Raw genomic sequence first — 17,405 nt, 5'->3', positions numbered from 1 at the left:
AATATAAAAATTGATCTGCTGGATCAAGGCAGTGACCCGTCTAGTCCAGTGTCCTATTCTTACAGTGGCCAACCAGATGTCATGGTAAGCCAGTAAGCAGGACTGGAGCTCTTTCTCCTGCTGCAGTTTCCAGCAACTGGTATTCAGAAGCATGAATGCTGCCTCTGACTGTGAATGTAGGACTTAACCATTGGGGTTTGTTGCCTTATCCTCCATGAATATGTCTAATCCTCTTCAAAGCCATCGCAAGTTGGCAGCCATCACTGCCTCTTGTGGGAGCAAAGTCCATACTTTCATAGAATCACAGAATCATAGAGCTGGAAGAAGAAGAGGAAGAAGAGAAGAGTTTGGATTTGATACCCCGCTTTATCACTACCTGAAGGAATCTCAAAGCGGCTAACAATCTCCTTTCCCCTCCTTCCCCACAACCAGGGCCAGCCCTACGTGCAGGCTGGGTGGCGCAGGGCACCACGGCGCCGGCCCGCCAGGAGGGCGCCGCGAGCTGCGCCCACCCGCTGGCCGGCTGGTCCGCCGCGCAGCTGCGCCTGCCCGCCCGCCCCGCAGCAGTGCCTGTGGCAGCCGCGCGGCACCCACCCACCGTGCTGGGGAACGGGGCGGGAGGGCGCCGGAAGGATCTGGTGCACCACGGCGCCAGGGGCGCTTAAGACGGCCCTGCCCAAAACAGACACCCTGTGAGGTGGGTGGGGCCGAGAGACTTCAGAGAAGTGTGACTAGCCCAAGGTCACCCAGCAGCTGCATGTGGAGGAGCGGAGACACGAACCCGGCTCTCCAGATTACGAGTCTACCGCTCTTAACCACTACACCACACTGGCTCTCAAGGGCCATCCAGTCCAACCCCCTGCCAAGCATTTCACTATGTGCTGTGTGAAATACTTTCTTCTGTTTGTCCTGAATCTTCCAAGGTTCAGCTTTATCCCCAAGTTCTAGTATTAAGAGAGGAGAAAAACTTTATCCACTTTCACCTCTTACTCACTTTTTTCTCTAAACTAGAAAGATCCAAATGTTGTAACCTAATGGAGTTTCTCCTTCCCTTTGATCATTTTGGCTGCCCTTTCCCAACTCTACCATTTGCTTTATGAGGTGAGGTGACCAGAAGTCTACACCATATGCTAAATGTGATTGCACCAGAGGTTTGTATAATACACATCATTTGTAGTTTATTTTTGTAGTTGGGGATTCTTAGAGGTCCCTTATACAAAAGTTTTCTCATGTTGCTTGTAAAGCACTCTATCAACATGAGTTCCCTGTCCGCAGAATTGTTAGATCAAACAGATTTATTGTTATGTATAAGAACAGGAACAAAAAACAATTGGCCACACACCCGTTATCTGATAAAACACCTCTTCTGAGCAACATCTCATAGCTTGCTGTGTTCTTCACCTTGTTTTCCATCGAGGTGTTTGCGGAAGAAGGTCTGAATCCGACCCCATGCATCCACCTGTGCTGCGGCATGAGCCCTGGGCTCCCCTCCCCAGATCACTGGTTTGCCCACCAAGAGATGCATTGAAGCTGCGCACATAGGAAAATATGGAGGCTCAATATAATGTCCTGCTCCAGGATAGCAAATTATCTCAGGTTTTTCTTTTCCATGAGCCTGTAACCGCTTGGAGGCTTCCACAGCAAAGAATTCGCTCTTAAAGTTGTGGTCATCCTGGCCTACGATGAAGAGGAAGCGTCCTTCAGCCTTCTCCAATGGAATAAAACTTTGGCGATCGGGGCCCTCAAGTGGGTTGTTCATTACATCCAGAATGTCAGCAACACCAGACTTGTCAAGTTTGACCCGCTCTGCATTGAAACCAAGAGGTGGAATGGTGATGTCCTTGTAGCGCAGTGTTGCAGCTACATTGGCCACAGAGCCATTAATAGTGACTGTAACAGTGACACCCTTTAAGAAAGAGGCCATAGAGATACACAGGTCACCACCTTTTGAGTGTCCCAGCAGTCCAACTCCTGGACCTTTAACCTAGAAAGAGAGAAAGAAAGAAAGAAAGAAAGAAAGAAAGAAAGAAAGAAAGAAAGAAAGAAAGAGGTGAAACGGAAACAAGATACATATGTTCCCTCCCTGCACATGACTAAGCTGTGGGCAAAAGCTCATGCTGCTCACCCTTAGTTTGGCAAACAAACAAACAAAGAAACAAAATGTGCTGAGCAGAGGACCATTTAACATTTCCGAACAATTAATCACAGTGACTGCCCAAGGCTTGCCTGCTTTGGTGATTCTTTGCAGTCATAAATGGGGGAAACTGTTGCTGTGGACTTTAACCTTTCAGTGTTGTTTTTTTATTTCAGGAGCTTGGCACAAATAATGAATTTAAAATATTAGTGCAATACAAGTAAGCATGTGATGATCAGAGTTCAGCTCAGAGAACACTCTCAAATCAGCAATTCAACAGCTCTCAGAATAAGAATACTATGGAATATATACTTCTGCAGACAACATACACCTTCAAGCTATCACAATTTTTTGCTTCATGACCCCTGCAACTAGAGATACATCAGGTACATTCCCAATGGATAAACCTCCCCAATTACTTCTAGGACTGATGCAGTACCATCTGCACAACAGCATCTGGACATTCCCTGTCATGTGGGAATACACATTCTTGATGTGGAAATCCCTCTCCGCTGGAGTAATTGGCACAGCCTGAGGTGGCACATCTTCTGAAAGCACTACAGGATATTTTGGCCCTCACTGGCTTGTTGTAGCTACAATTAAGCTAATATAGGGTGGTTTTAATCTGTGGTACTTTATTCTAGGTCTGTATTTGGTTCACGTTTTAATAGTTTTGTAACAATTTAAGAGGAAACCACAGGAAAGCTAGGAGAGCCACCAGACCATATGCATGTCTATATGAAAATAAGGCCCACTGTTCAGAATGTCACACTCCCAACTAAAAGAATCGTATCCACACCTGCTTGAATGTGAGCTCAGTTGAACTCAGTAATTCAGGCCCACCCTTTACATTTAAAGCACATTCAATACATGTTTAAAGCACATTACTTTCCCCAAAGAATCCTGGGAACTGTCTTTTCTTTGGCAATCACTCGTAGCCCAATAAGATTGTCTTCCATGAACACAGTCTTAACATTGAGTCCGTGAGTGACTGTGGAGGCTGATTCTGGATCCACATGTCCTTCCACAGTGGGGACATAGATTTCCGGGCAGGAGTCTTTCATGGTGAAGGTTTGCCAAAAGTGCCTTCCTCTTGGCACGTTTCTCCCTTTTGTCCCGAGTTCAAGTTTCTTCAAAGTCCATGATATCTTTGTTAAAGGCTGTTCTCCAATTTGCCAGTGTTTCCCAATTGTCAGTGTTTATACTACTTTTTAAAGATTTCCCTTGAGAGAATCTTTGAACCTCTTTTGTTGACCACCAGCATTACACTTTCCATTTTTAAGTTCGGAATAGAGTAGTTGCTTTGGAAGACGATAATCAGGCATCCGAACAACATGACCAGTCCAACAAAATTGATGTCGAATAATCATTGTTTTGACACTGGTGATCTTTGCTTCTTCCAGTACACTGGCATTAGTTTGCCTGTCTTCCCAAGTGATGAGTAACTTTTTCAGAGACACCGTTGATGGAATCTTTCAAGGAGCTGGAGATTGTGTTTATAAGTGTCCATGTTTCACAAGCATACAGTAAGTTTGGTAGTACAATAGCTTTGTAAACAAGCATTTTGATTTCCCTGCGAATGTCCTGGTCCTCAAACACTCTGCACTTGGTGAGTTGGGGCGATAACGCAACATTGTAGTTTCCCACCCCCAACAAAGTTACAATTCCCAGTAACTGCAGTTGCCAGGATACTTTGGAGGAAGCCACATGTTTTCAATGTGCCTTAGATGTGCTTCAAATGTATGGTGCAGATCTACACACAACACTTTCTCCAGTTTCAAATGTAGCACCCTCAGAAACCTGCTATTTTTGTGAAGGCTGTCCACATATGGCCCTACCTTTGGATGTTTCAGCATATAGTTCAGAGCGTCTTCAAAATACTCCAGATGAAATTCCTTCATATCTTTGGGAAGATCTTCATAAGCATAATAGGCCAATGCTAATGTTACAAAGCCATAATTGGCCATCAGACAGGCTCGGTATTCTGAAAGTCCTCCTCCAGTTCCTGAAATATCAATGATTCCAGGAAAGGGACCATCACCTTTAAAAGACAGAAAGAAGTTGCATTATCTTTATTTAGACTTCTTTAGAATTCACCTTATTGAAAAGAAAGCCTAGCATGAAATCACATAATTTTATTTTTGGAAGGAACCTTGGAGATACTGTAATTTAACTCTGACCACCTGGGTTGAAAAGACCCTTTTTGATGACCCACTTTGATGGCTGGATCCTTCATAATACACTTTTCAAACCTGTTCATATTAGCAGATCAAAAGCAGAGAATGAGAGAGTTTGGAGTCTGAAGTGCCAGATGAGTTGTTGAAACAAACCCACGTTTCCCGTGAGCAAGGCTTGCTACACAATACAAAGGAATAGGCAAGGTACAGGGCTGGCCCAGCACCATCATTAGACACAGTAGGGCAAATAATCAATTCCATCTCTTTACACCTTGCAGTGTGGGCCCTGGCCGGGACAACTTCTGCCTCACTATTTGTGAAGTCTTTTAAGGTGCCACCAGACTTGTTTTATTGCCAACACACTTCCGCAGCTCTTCCTCCTCTTCCTTAATTGTGGGTTTTTTGTTTGCTTGCTGGGTGCCATATCTGTCTCCCTTTCTGAGCAGGAAGAAGAGGGTGGAAAAATCTTAAACTAGGGATGTGTGTGCGTGCCCTTCCCAGAAGTCGTTGACCACAACCACTCCCATGATCTCTCTGACACTTGGCTCCGCTGCCTGGGACTAAGGAGTCCTTGGGAATGCAAAAACACGTGGGGGAGCCGCAGCTCCTCCACCCTGGCGTTGGCTCCCAAAAAGTGTGCGGGTTTCAACGACACGAAGCGCAGGAGCGTCTAGAAGCCTTAAGCGCGGGGCCAGAGTCCGCCACTCACCCGGGGGCAGGAAGAGGGTGGCGCGGACCCGCCCGTCCCGCACGGGGATCCTCTGGACGCCGGCGCGCAGGAAGCCCCTCTCGTGGGTGCCCTTGGCGAGGACACGTCCCGCGAGGGCCGGCTCTCCGTGTCCTTCGAGCACCTCCAGCTCCAGCCTGAAGGGGCGCTGCACGTCGCGCTTCACCAGCCGCCTGAAGGGCTTGCGCGGCTTCAGCGCCCACAGCAGCCCCATGGGCTCCAGGCCGGAGAAGCTGCCGCCCTGCAGCGCCGGCGAGCGGCTCAGGTCCAGCTGCCCGCTGCCGTCCGCCCGGTAAAGCGCGAGCGACTCGAAGGGCACCCCGCTCTCGTCCTGCAGCGACGCCCGGAGCGTGACCTCTTGCTGGGGCCGCAGCCCCGACACCGAGATACCCAGCGGCTTGTCGAAGAGGCTCCGGCCGGCGGGGGAGAAGTCGATCCGGGCGCCCATGAGGGAGGCGCTAGTGCAGGCGGCGCTCTGCGCAGGTCGGCTTGGGCAGCTGCTGGAGCGGCGAGATACCCAGCTGGGTCTGGTGGTCCGCAGACGGAGTCCCAGGCCGCGCCTCCAGAACAGGCGCAGAAATGAGACCATGGTAGCGGGACGAGCTGTCAGGCGCACGCAAACCAAACGGCGGCGCCCCGCCTCGTGGTTTCAAATTACGCAACAATTGTTTGGAAAGGAGATTCGTTTGGCACGGAGGGAGGAGGCTGCTCTTCGCACAAGGCCTTCCCCCCTTCTGCCAAATGGTCGCCGTGCATTCCGAATCCACCGAGTCCTCTCTAACTCCTTCATTTAATTCAGTGGGGTTCATGGGCGTAGCCAGGATTTATATTGCGGGTGAGGCCGGGTCAATGCTAGGGAGCCAGAACCAAGTTAGTTAAGTATTTCTATTTATTTACTTGATTTTGGGTGTGTGTGGGTGTGTGTCAGCTTGCACCCCGTGCCTCCCTTGGCTATGCCCATGGTGGGGTTTACCAGATTTAGATCCTGATCCTGAACCTGAATGGATATCTTAAAAGGTAAAGGGACCCCTGACCATTAGGTCCAGACATGACCGACTCTGGGGTTGCAGCGCTCATCTTGCTTTATTGGCCGAGGGAGCCGGCGTACAGCTTCCGGGTCATGTGGCCAGCATGACTAAGCTGCTTCTGGCAAACAGAGCAGCGCATTGAAACGCCGTTTACCTTCCCACCGGAGCGGTACCTATTTATCTACTTGCACTTTGTGCTTTCGAACTGCTAGGTTGGCAGGAGCAGGGACCGAGCAACGGGAGCTCACTCCGTCGCGGGGATTCAAACCACCGACCTTCTGATCGGCAAGCCCTAGGCTCTGTGCTTTAACCCACAGCGCCACCCGCGTCCTTAACCTGAACATACATCTTACATGTATGTTTATTTAATTAAGAAAAAGTTATTTATGCCTGAGGTGCAGATGTAAGACTTCTCTCTCTCTCTCTCTCTCTCTCTCTCTCTCTCTCTCTCTCTCTCTCTCTCTCTCTCTCTCCCTCGTTTGCTTTCCTGTTGATTGCCATGTTATATGCTGAAAATTAACAAAATATTAGGTTCGGAGGAAAAGCAAAATGGCCCCTCGCTCCCCACAACCAGAGTGCTGCAGCAACCAATGATAAAAATAAAAAATAAAGGGTAGGGAGCTTCAAATGATAACATTCATGTTACAGGAAATTTGTATTGTAAACAGGAAATTCATGTTGTAAATATTGCCAGGACAAATGCCAGTGAGCAAAAGTTTGCCTTCTGTATTTATTTCATGTACGTAATGTATAATAATGTCAGTTTGATGCACCCAACCTGACGCATTCTGGAGATCTCAACTAACTTGAATGCTGAAAGCTTGTGCACTCTAAGGTAGTTCAATAAATGTTACTTCACTAGCTTTGTTTCTCTCCGTGATTTAAAAAAACAACAACAACTTGTGAAACAGCAGGTTTAATACCAAACAGCCAAAGGGAACTTAGCTTGGGAGCTCTATTTAAAATCAACAAATCAAATTTGACAGAATGTGAGTACATCATTTGTAGCCCGGCAACAACTGTACACAAGTAGAAGGGAGGTCTGAAGAGACAAGAATCTGATTTCTAATGTACTGTACATGTATTTCCAATTTACTCCTGCTCCTACAAGAGCAGATCTGTGAAAGAGCCATTCTGAAAGGTTAGTACAAACTTTTCAGTCTTAATAAAGAACAAGAACAAGAAATACCCTGGATCCAAAGAAGTAGGGATATGAAATTAGCTGAAGTTGGGAGTGGTTCAGATAAAAACAGAGATTCTTGTACAATATTGCAATGTATATTTTACAGCTTAAACTTAAAAGATTGCAGTGAACAAAAAAGGTGACTGCCCACAGTGGCTTGTAGTAGTTTAATAGGCCTAAGTTCCTAATGATGGTAATCACAACATTTTAAAAAAATGATTGTTGAAAACATTTCCATACAGTAGTAGGAATTAATGTAGCATATTGTATAAATATTACTGTATTTTCTCAATTTTAACGCTCACCTTTTCTGGCCAAATTACATTGTGAAAATTAAGGGTGTGTATTAGATAGATTCGATGGCACTTTTACATTGGCCAGCAATTACATTTTTGGTTTCAAGGTTTTGAAAATTGAGGTGCACATTTGATTTGATGGCACATTAGACTCAAGTAAATACGGTATGTTCTTAAACATGTATGTTACTTTAAGAGAAGACAGCAATAACATTTTGGGGCACCTTAAAGATTAACAGACTGACGATATGATTAAAAAGTAAGCCCCATTAAGCCTAGTGGGGTTTCTTCTCAGGTATAGATTACAGCCTCATTGTGGCATAAGTGTTATGAGAGGAAGTGAACACTAAAAGAGGAAATAACAGGGTTATAAACTAGGACAAATGCATAGTTTTAATCATTAAGATTAATATTTAATGCAGTTAAAAATTCCTAATAACTCCTCATGAGCAAGTTTTCTTTGAACCATAGATCCTTAAATTATTCCAGCTCATGTATTCAAGGCAAGAAGCAAGTCCTGCAGGGTGCAAAGCTGTCAGCAATAACATTTGCAAATAAGAAATGTTAATAGCACTTCGGATTGGATTAGGGTACTGAAGAAAAAGCAGTATTTGTGGACATGAACTGACAATGTCAAGTGCACAATAATGGGATAAAAATCTTACCTCTTGATGCAGAAAGGAATAAATATTGTCAGCACAGTGCATGTTGTACAAGTGTAATAATCACTGGGAAGAAAGAAAAATATTTTTTGTTTGTGTGCCAGGGCAAGTTATGCTTAGTTTAATATCAGAGATTCACAGCAGCATCCTAATGACAATTACCAGTACTTGGACAGGACTTTAAAAAAAAAAAAGCTAATGCTGCTGTAGCTTCAGCAGAGCAATGGTTTAAACACAGACAGGTTCATTTGTAGGTTGTACTACAGAGTAATAGGCTATTGAGGAAGCAGTACCCCTAGGATCCCAAGTGCTGACATGAGTTTTAACCCATTCTGGCGCATGCCTTGGTGACAAAATAGGTGACATTAGACTGGTGAAGCAATATGATAACATAGTGAATGATAATTTCCCACTACTCTCTTTCTGCTTATAAAGAGCCAGAAGCAGAGAACAGCAGGTGGGCTTCATATTGTCTGCCTTGAACAAGCCTTTTCAGATGAGATCTCTCCCAGTCTGCATCTGTATTAGAATTGTGTTATGATAGGTTTTTTATTGGTCTTTGATGCCCTGGGTTTCTTTGGTAGGAAGGGTAAGATATAAAATAAATCATGCATGATAGCATCTCCTCCTCCTCATCCCACATCACATTGCATCCACCATCAAAGGTAAATAGGTCATCATGGAGATTCAGCGATACCAGCATTCTGCAGTGATAGCCTGTTTGGGGAAGATTTGCGGTGTTGGGTGTTTGCTTGAATCAGGCTTCCTCAACCTCGGCCCTCCATATGTTTTCAGAATACAGTTCCCATCATCCCTGACCACTGGTCCTGCTAGCTAGGGATCATGGGAGTTGTAGGCCAAAAACATCTGGAGGGCCGAGGTTGAGGAAGCCTGGCTTGAATCTTAAAAGAATTGTCTTTTACAATCTGATAGGGTTATTTATTTTCTCACTGTGGTTTAGGAGAGGCTCGAGTGTCCGCTCAGAAAACAGTGGGATGTCTGTTTCTTTACACAGCCGTTAAGTCTAATTTTTAAAGATTTATGAAAAGTTAGCCACTAGTGAGGAGTCTCACCAGTCTTGAAAGGATGGAAATGCCAACTTTTTTCAAGAGCAAAAATCCCTTCCCCCTTGAGTCTAGTCTGAAGGTCAGAGTTGACAGACAGAGCTTGCCATCTCGCAAGGCAATGCTATCTGCAATGAGGGCAAAAATGCCTTTCATGTACCAGAGAGATGTTTGTCATGCCGAAGAGCATTATGCAGAATACCGGAAACGATGCCTCCAGAATGCAGCCAAGAATCTATATTTTTCTAAAGAAGCTGTTTACCACAGAGGGGCAATACTTCGGTCCTTTAAGGACTATGACCCCAGAGGGTTGTATGATTTTTCCAGTGTCATTCAGAGAAAAGAAAGCGAAAATGTTGTTGTTGTTAAGAAGAAGCAAAGGCGACCAAGTAGGCTCAAACCTTTGAAGAAATTACAGTCCCTAGTAATGAAGCCAGACACTCCCCCTCCCAAGGAAACCACCACTGATGTTCCTGTCTGCATGGAAGAGCTTATCTGGAAAGCCAAGGTGGAAAGCACACTTTCAGAGCCAAGTCTCCTGGTACCCATTCCACCTCCTCCACCTCCTCCTTCTTGTGATCCTCCTTACACACAGGCGTTCCTGACGGAACCTCATGAGATGTTAGGAGACTTGAGAATCAAGAGGTCAAAAGCAAGACCCCAGGGCAGCACAGTCCATGAGCCAGATCACGGGGACCTGAAGTGGGAAGGAACAATGTTGATGAAGTTAAACAAGGCTACAGCTCAATTCATTGTGAATAATCAGCCCACCTGGGGAGGCTGGGTTCAGGGTAAGCCACCGGGTTTCAAGAAGCAAAAATATAACTGGGAAAGCATCAGGTACGTGCTTCCTGATGAAAGTGATGTGGAATTACTGAATCAGATTCAGGCTGAGGATGCAGTAGTGAAAGGTCATATTCAAATTGAAGAGATGAAACCGGAGACACCTCTCTCTGCTTATTATTATAGGTAAGGCAAATAAATACCTGTTTTACTGGAGCATCAAGGTGTGTTACATTTAGATGTTAATCTCATTATTTGGAAACATGCCTCATGGGATTGTGCATGGGATTGTGATCTTAGGTTTAGCCCTATACCTTTTTTTGCAATAAAAGCTGCTCTTTCCCCTCACTTTCCAATCCTCATTTGAAGGATGATGGGACAAAATATGGGTTTCTGTGACACCCTGGTGAAGGCCATTCTATGGGTAATTAGCTAAGTAAAAATACAGAATGTATGTTACAAAACAGCTAAAAATTAACATTTGTTGTTTAGCCATTTAGTCGTGTCTGACTCTCCGTGACCCCATGGACCAGAGCACGCCAGGCACTCCTGTCTTGCACTGCCTCCCGCAGTTTGGTCAAACTCATGTTCATAGCTTCGAGAGTTTTTAAAAAATGTAAAATGGATACATATGGCGGGAAGTTACTAATCCAGCTGGGAAAGCTGGTCAGAACAAAAATGCCTTCAATTGCTACTAGATATTGAAAATATTTGTTGCCCTGCTCTGAGTTACTATGGAGCAGCTTTCTGAAATATTTGGAACTTGAAGGAGACTTCATTATCCTGTATCAGTTTTTTCAAAGGGAACACAGAATCAGTTATTTGAGCACAGTCTGTTTTGTTCAAAACCACCATGGTGCTCTCAGATACCTATGGTACTTCGCGTCCACCAAGGCCCCCTAATGTTTTTATGCATTTTTTAATTGATGGTTGGTTTCTTGGATGGGAAAGGTGCCTATTTTGGGGGAGTGGACGTTGCTTGCTTGTTTTACTATGCTTTTTGTGGGAGGGTCTTTTAGTTGAGGGGAGTGTGTTGCTTGTTTTGGGTGGAGGTTCTGAACATTACTAGTTTTACTTCTGTGAAATTGGTATTTTGTGCTACCACAACTCTTTCTCAGAATTCCAAAAAGGCTGGGGAACCGCTGCATTAAAAGGATGACCTGGAATAGAAAAGAAATAAATAAATGGCCAGGATAACACTAGAAAACTATTGTATATATTCCTACCCCGCCGTTTTCCCTGACAGGGGCTCAAGGTGGCTTACAGATAAAATAAGACCAGCCAAAAACATAGAAACAATTAAACATTAATAGAATTAAAACTATCTATCAATAAATACAGCATAGCACCAGCCCTTTCATTAAAAGCAACCAGCTCCCAAAAGCCTGTTGGATTAAGAATGTGTTCACCTGCTGGCCTCAGGTTCTCCTTTTAATAAACAAAGGTAGAGTAAAGTAGGTCACAATTCAGTAAACTGTGTCCTATTTGCAGAAGATCTTACGGGAATTATACTCTGAAGGAGGAAGAGTGTCAGATAAAAGGGGCAGTAATTTCTAAATGAAACATTTACTACATTTGCTATCCTGTAACCCTCCCTGGGAAAAATTAAGAAATGTAGTATTATCAACGATGCTGCTGGTGTAAGTTGAGGTTGCTGAGATCATGTATGTAAAATGCTTTAAGCACTTGGCAACAGCAGTTATTTTTGTATACATTGGGTCTATACAACTTGTGGCTCCCCAAGCCAAATGTGCCTGTATTGAGTGGTGTTTCTGCAGACCCTGGCAGACAGCAATGGCATGGGATTCACTGAGGCTGGGGCTTCAGGGATGCTAACCAACCAACCAAACAGAAAAATAATTGTTTGGTTTTTAGGGCAAGTGCCAAAAAAAGAAAGAGGCTAGGCCTCACTCTAGATTTGCTCCCCCCCTTTTAAAGATGGATTCTTTGCAGCTTTTACATATACTTGCCACTGGGTGCGTTGGGGGGGCAGAACTCTGTTTTCTGACAGGCCACACTGAGTTCTGTCCCCAAACTTTCCTGAGACCAGTGCTTTTTTTTCTAAAAAAAATGTTTAGGGGTACTCTCATTTTCCTACTCATATTGAAATACTGCCCCTCAGTTAGGCCAAACTGATTCACAAAATTTTGAGGGGTATGCTTACCCCTGCGTCCCCCCAGAAAAAAGCACTGCCTGAGACTGCTAGCCTTTATGCCAGCGTGGTCCCCCTCTGGGCTTTGCCCAAGGGCCCTTCCCAGGTACCCAAATTCTTTACTTCAAGAATTGACAACCCTACCTGGTAGGCTTCCATATGTGTGTGGTGACCTGCATTCTTGTTCTGAGTGAATTAGAAATTGTACAATGCTCTAAGCCAGGCATCCCCAAACTGTGGCCCTCCAGATGTTTTGGCCTACAACTCCCACGATCCCTAGCTAACAGGACCAGTGGTCAGGGATTATGGGAATTGTAGTCCAAAACATCTGGAGGGCCGAAGTTTGGGGATGCCTGCTCTAAGCATTGTTTTGTTTCTTTCCACTGTGCGCCATGTCTCAGCTGGAAGTATGCTTCTCATTTCCCAGAGGGCCATCTTTCCACATGAGAGGGCCTGGTGTGGGAGATTCAGTTGATATAAACAAAACTGCGGAGCAAATACCAAAGAAGGATCTTAGATATCTGTCACGTACTAAACTTCGAGAACGGCTGAGCGCCCGGGTTGGAAAATACTCATACACTACCCAGAATGTGTTTGAACAAGAGATCTATTTTGGTAAGTAGAACTATAATTCCTTTTGCTTAGCATTGTATAGATATGAACGATCCAAGCATTAGTTGGATCCAATATTATTTGCACAAAGATCAACTGCATTGGATCAACTGTGGGATTCATACAATCACAGATCAATACATTTCTGGTGATGCTTGGTAGCCTGTGCATATCCTGTAATTTTTCTGCCATCCCATCCTAAGTTGCTCCCTGTCACATTTTTAAATATTATACATAGCTAAGTCCAGGAAAATTAGGAGAAAACTATTTGTATGCACTTATTTTGTGTGTTATTTCAGTTTTATTCTCATCTACCTTTAAAGACCTCAGCAACCTTGGGAAGGCTGAATTATAATGACCAGACTATGGCCTCCCAGTAAGCTTTGTGCTGTGCTGTGATTTGAACTCCCCAGGACTCCCCCAAGTCTAATCTAGAGGTACAATGTGATGCACTCCAAACATTGTGCACTACTTTTCCCATGAGGTCCAGCCAGCATAGCCAGTGGTCAAGGATAATGGGAGTTGCAGTACTCAATATATGGAGGGCATGACATTGCTGTAACCCCTACACCACACTGTCTTTCATATGCCACCAGAAAGTTCTGGGCAACAGGAACTGAATCATCCATGCCATCCCTATCTAGTTGTGGTTTCTTTTGTCTTCTGTGTGTATTTAGGGTCAGCCAAAATTGTCCATCAAAAGACCAAGAAGGATCTTATCGTTATGGATAATCATTATGAATATCATAAACAGCTCCAGCAATGCTACCCACGACCTCCAGAGGTCTGGAGCTTCATGCCACCAAAAAAGACAGGTAAGAGGCAGTTACGTACTTGTTCCATCCCATGGGTCCAAATACAGACTGGGACAAAGGATTGACTGATGCACCAAAGGATCCAGCTGTAGGGATTCCAAAGAAAGAGGCACAGAACACACCAGACATGTCAAGAGATTCACATACAGCAATGCAGGATTCTTTGCCGTGGTTCTCCACTCTGTCTTAGGGTGACTAGGAAGGAAAGCAGTATGGGGAGGGGGGGGAGGCAGACAGACAGACTGAGGGAAGAGGAGGGGAGGTGGAGCAGAGCAGACTGGACCCCAATGGCCACAGAGGAAGTCACCAACGGTGTGTGCAAGGCAATGAAAATCAAACTTTTTGAGTTTCTGGTCTATGGTCTCTCCTGACTTTGGAGGTGTTGATGCAGCTCCTTGCCAAGGGCACAGGGGAGCCGAGGTACACCTCTGCCTATTCTGTGTATTCTGAGATAGATCACTGCTCCTGCTCTCTACACAGGGAGGGCCATGTTAATCTTTATACTGCATTCTTCTACCTTTCAATGGGAAGCTCCCCTCCCCTCAGTTATGGCAGTGGTGGACCTTGGGGTATCAAATTTCATCACACCCTGTGTGATGGCAAAATTCAGCACTCCCCACCCCTCACCTCCCGTAACCTCCTGTGGTGCCCCTGAGGCTCCTTGCCCAGTAACAACCAAACTGGTCACACTCCCCTAAATCCGCCTCTGATTGTGGTCCCGTCTCCTCTGCAGGAACAGGACTTTTGGGGAGCTCTAGTTCCTTACAAAGCCAATTGTTGTTCCTTCTGCTTTACTTTCCCAAGACCAAATAGGATTGAAAGAGAGCCTGGCTGTTTTTTAAAAAACCTTAGTTGATTTCACAAAGCGAATGAATTTTCCTAATAATAAAAATCCTTAATTGATTGGTCTGGTTTGATTTACCTGAATTAATTTATTGTTGGGCCATCAGCCACACCACTGCCATTTTTCTCAATTATTTTATAAGCTAGTGCTGCAAATCTCCACATGTGAGCTGGTCGTATTGTTCAAGGTTGAAATAGTCTTGGTGCTTAAGCCTGTTCCAGCTTTTCTTTCTGTGTCTGTTCATGTCATTGTTGGCAAGGGTTGATATGGATTGCTACTAACCAATTTCCACTGAAATGCTGCTGGTTCAGTTCATAGGGTGCAGAAGGGAGCCATCCATTGGGCAGCGCTTCCCTCTGTCATTGAACATTTCACCAAAGTGAGCGACGCCAAATCCCTTGAACCATCTACGAGAGAGAGAAGATATTTGTACGGAGAGACTGATCTAGATGTGTCTGAGGAAATCTGTATCCGTAAGACTATGCTGGAACAGTGGAAGGCTGCTTGGAAATACGGTGAGCGTTTTATTGTCCATAGGCCATTAAAATAACGACTGTTTTCCTTTTGATTATCATTGTTATGGCCAATAGTGGTTAAATGACATAAGTAACTTGTTTCATTAGATCAGCTGATAAAAGCTTGCAAACCCACATATTTGCAATGGATATTCACACCTATGGGTTTTATTGTGACATTTCTATTCTCTCTTTTTTTGTAAATATTTTTTTATTAATTTTCAATTAATAATATTCCAATTGGTAACAAATCAGAACAAATCTTGCTATATCATAATACAAACATTAAGGCCAATTATGCATTCCAAATTAAAAAAAAATCAAGGGGACTTCCCATGTTCTGGATGTCTAGAGAAAATCTCTTTCAGCTATTCCTGCATTCATCTCTCTTGTTTTTCCCCAGTTTAATAAGTCTGATCTTAACCCATTGTTTTATCTTCACAGTCCTGGTGTAAGACTCTCTATCATGTCCAACAAATCCATATTTCTATTAACATGCAGGAGGCAGTTTATTATGTGTTGTTTTCCTTCAATTGATTTTCAGCATAGTCCTCTCAGTGGCCTGATCTTTCATTTCACCATTTTATGTTTCAGACTCTGGGCTCTCACCCAACCCTCTCAGCACATGCCAACTCTCCTTCTTTTGATAAGATTCATGGCGCAGCAATCTTTGAGTCTTTTAATGAGTTACCATTCCAAATATGAGTCTCCCAGTGTTCCAAATCAGTGTTCCAAGTTAGTGTTCCAAATGTTAATCTTCCATCAAAAAGCAATGCCGTGGGGTATATTTCAATAATTGTTTGGTGATTGTTTAGTTTAGCTCCTCTAAGATCCAAGCTTTCTCCCCTGGGCCCTAGGGAAGCCAGCCAAAATCAAGGATTCACCCTCATGTTCACATTACACCATATATTAAAAAGAAAAGTCCATGCAAGCAAATGCAGTTTTATTTTTATTTTTTTATGTGACATATTCCCCCAATTATGTCCTCAGCTCCCCCTGGGGAGAGGCCATTCCCCCCCCCCTCCTGTGCCACAGCTGCCACGTGACATTTTTCTTCTCAATGCTCAGGTCCGCGATGGTATTCAGCAACTATAGAAGGATTAATCAGAGACTTGGCAGATGTGCACATTCAAAACCGGGTCAATGCTATACTTACCTGCGCAACTGCTGTGCTTGAGCGGCCCCACGCAGTCCACGATGGAAGTGATGAGTCAGGTATAAGCAGCTTCTACTGTCGTAACTTTTGTTGTGCTTTTTCTGGTATAGCAGGCTGGCAAGGTGGCACAATTGTTTAGGGTTGGAATACAGACTATCATGGATCCAAGTACCCCTGGTTTATAGACAAAACAGCTAGGGTGTCATCCTACCCAAATTAAGGGGAATGCTTAATATAACACAGTAAGACTTACTTTCCAGTAAAGATGTACAGTATATGATTGCACTATTAGCATTGTACAGTTGAAAACAAGCAATCACACTGCTCCAAATATTTGGCCCATATTATCTGAATGACTAGGTGCCAATGTTGTAGGGTGAAAAGCACTGTCTTTTACTTTGGGTTCTTGGCCAAATCATAGAATTTGTATTTCCCCATGTTTCCCAGCGGTTATGCTTTCTTCTGTCAGAATGGGAAGGCCTTTTTTTGGAATGAGTACTTGAGAACCTTTCTGAAATCATCAGAGCACAGGGTCTTGAAGAGTGCCGTACTGTTTTCATAGTGAGCATATTTATAAAATGAGTGCTTAATGACAAACAATAAAAGAAGCACCTTGTTTTTAAAAGCGGGCATAGTTTCTGCCTAGGAAGGCAAAAATGTTTACATGCGAATGTTCTGCTCTTTCTTTCAGTACTAGGGATAGAAACTGGTGGCAAGAATTTAGAAGTTGAAGATATACCAAAGAAAATACAGCCTTTGCTTAGAAATACATTGTTTGATAAGGATGCTCATGTGAGAATGGCTGCTGCGCTGGGCTTCTACGCCATGGGGGAGCGGAATCCAGTGGCACGGGCCATCATGAAGGATGCTCTGATAAATGGTTGGCAAAATAACTTTCCTCTTCCTTCCATATAGGAACTGTTTTGTGGATATCAAGCATCTCCAAAGCCATGAAAACATTTTCTCTGGCAAAGAATATTCAAAAAGAAGCCAGACTAGGGCCTGAATCCAGCTATAGTTAGACTGTAAATCTACATGCATGTGCCTGAGGACTCAATGGGGCTTACTTCTGAGTGTATAAGTATACGATTGCACTGCCAGTCACAGCTAAAGCTGCAATCCAAAGCCCTGATCTGGCAGGCTGGAAGGGGTTTGGTTGAGGCAGAAATGTCCTTCTCCACAGCCCAGGCTGGCTCTGCTGCCCTTTGATGACCTCCACCACTGTGGAGTGTCTCAGTACACCTTCTTCTTCTTCTT

General features: G+C 44.3%; 2 protein-coding genes across 4 annotated transcripts in view; one reads left to right on the top strand and one right to left on the bottom strand.

Moving 5' to 3' along the window:
- Positions 1–1,152: 1,152 nt before the first annotated feature.
- LOC118083818 (acyl-coenzyme A thioesterase 1) lies at positions 1,153–6,920 on the bottom strand. The gene is made up of 3 exons (XM_035112722.3): positions 5,021–6,920; positions 3,973–4,175; positions 1,153–1,984 (listed from the first exon to the last, which is right to left on the bottom strand). Exons 1-3 carry the CDS (start codon positions 5,625–5,627, stop codon positions 1,379–1,381), a joined length of 1,416 nt encoding a protein of 471 aa, XP_034968613.2. The 5' UTR covers positions 5,628–6,920; the 3' UTR covers positions 1,153–1,378.
- A 155-nt stretch (positions 6,921–7,075) lies between these two features.
- HEATR4 (HEAT repeat containing 4) overlaps positions 7,076–17,405 on the top strand; it is a 33,712-nt gene continuing 23,382 nt past the window's right edge. For 2 of the 3 annotated variants that reach the window (XM_060274354.2, XM_088654755.1), the window contains exons 1-7: positions 7,076–7,207; positions 9,169–10,240; positions 12,634–12,821; positions 13,496–13,633; positions 14,789–14,992; positions 16,061–16,207; positions 16,840–17,028. In XM_060274354.2, the coding sequence (XP_060130337.2) occupies positions 9,294–10,240; positions 12,634–12,821; positions 13,496–13,633; positions 14,789–14,992; positions 16,061–16,207; positions 16,840–17,028 (1,813 nt within the window). In that variant the 5' untranslated portion in view covers positions 7,076–7,207; positions 9,169–9,293. Of the gene's footprint in view, positions 7,208–9,140; positions 10,241–12,633; positions 12,822–13,495; positions 13,634–14,788; positions 14,993–16,060; positions 16,208–16,839; positions 17,029–17,405 lie in introns of all 3 variants that reach the window. The other variant, XM_060274373.2, reaches the window with a different exon arrangement.

This window comes from Zootoca vivipara, chromosome 1 (assembly GCF_965207765.1).
Source record: "Zootoca vivipara chromosome 1, rZooViv2.hap1.1, whole genome shotgun sequence".
NCBI lineage: Eukaryota > Metazoa > Chordata > Lepidosauria > Squamata > Lacertidae > Zootoca > Zootoca vivipara.
The sequence above is the reverse complement of the archived record's forward strand: the minus strand, read 5'-3'. Positions and strand labels throughout refer to the sequence as shown.

Coding starts and splice junctions, on each gene's coding strand:
- LOC118083818 (XM_035112722.3), bottom strand. CDS start 5,627: ATGGTCTCATTTCTGCGCCTGTTCTGGAGGCGCGGCCTGGGACTCCGT. Junction 4,176..5,020: donor CACCCTCTTCCTGCCCCCGG/GTGAGTGGCGGA, acceptor TGTCTTTTAAAG/GTGATGGTCCCTTTCCTGGA. Junction 1,985..3,972: donor ATATGCTGAAACATCCAAAG/GTAGGGCCATAT, acceptor CTCTCTTTCTAG/GTTAAAGGTCCAGGAGTTGG.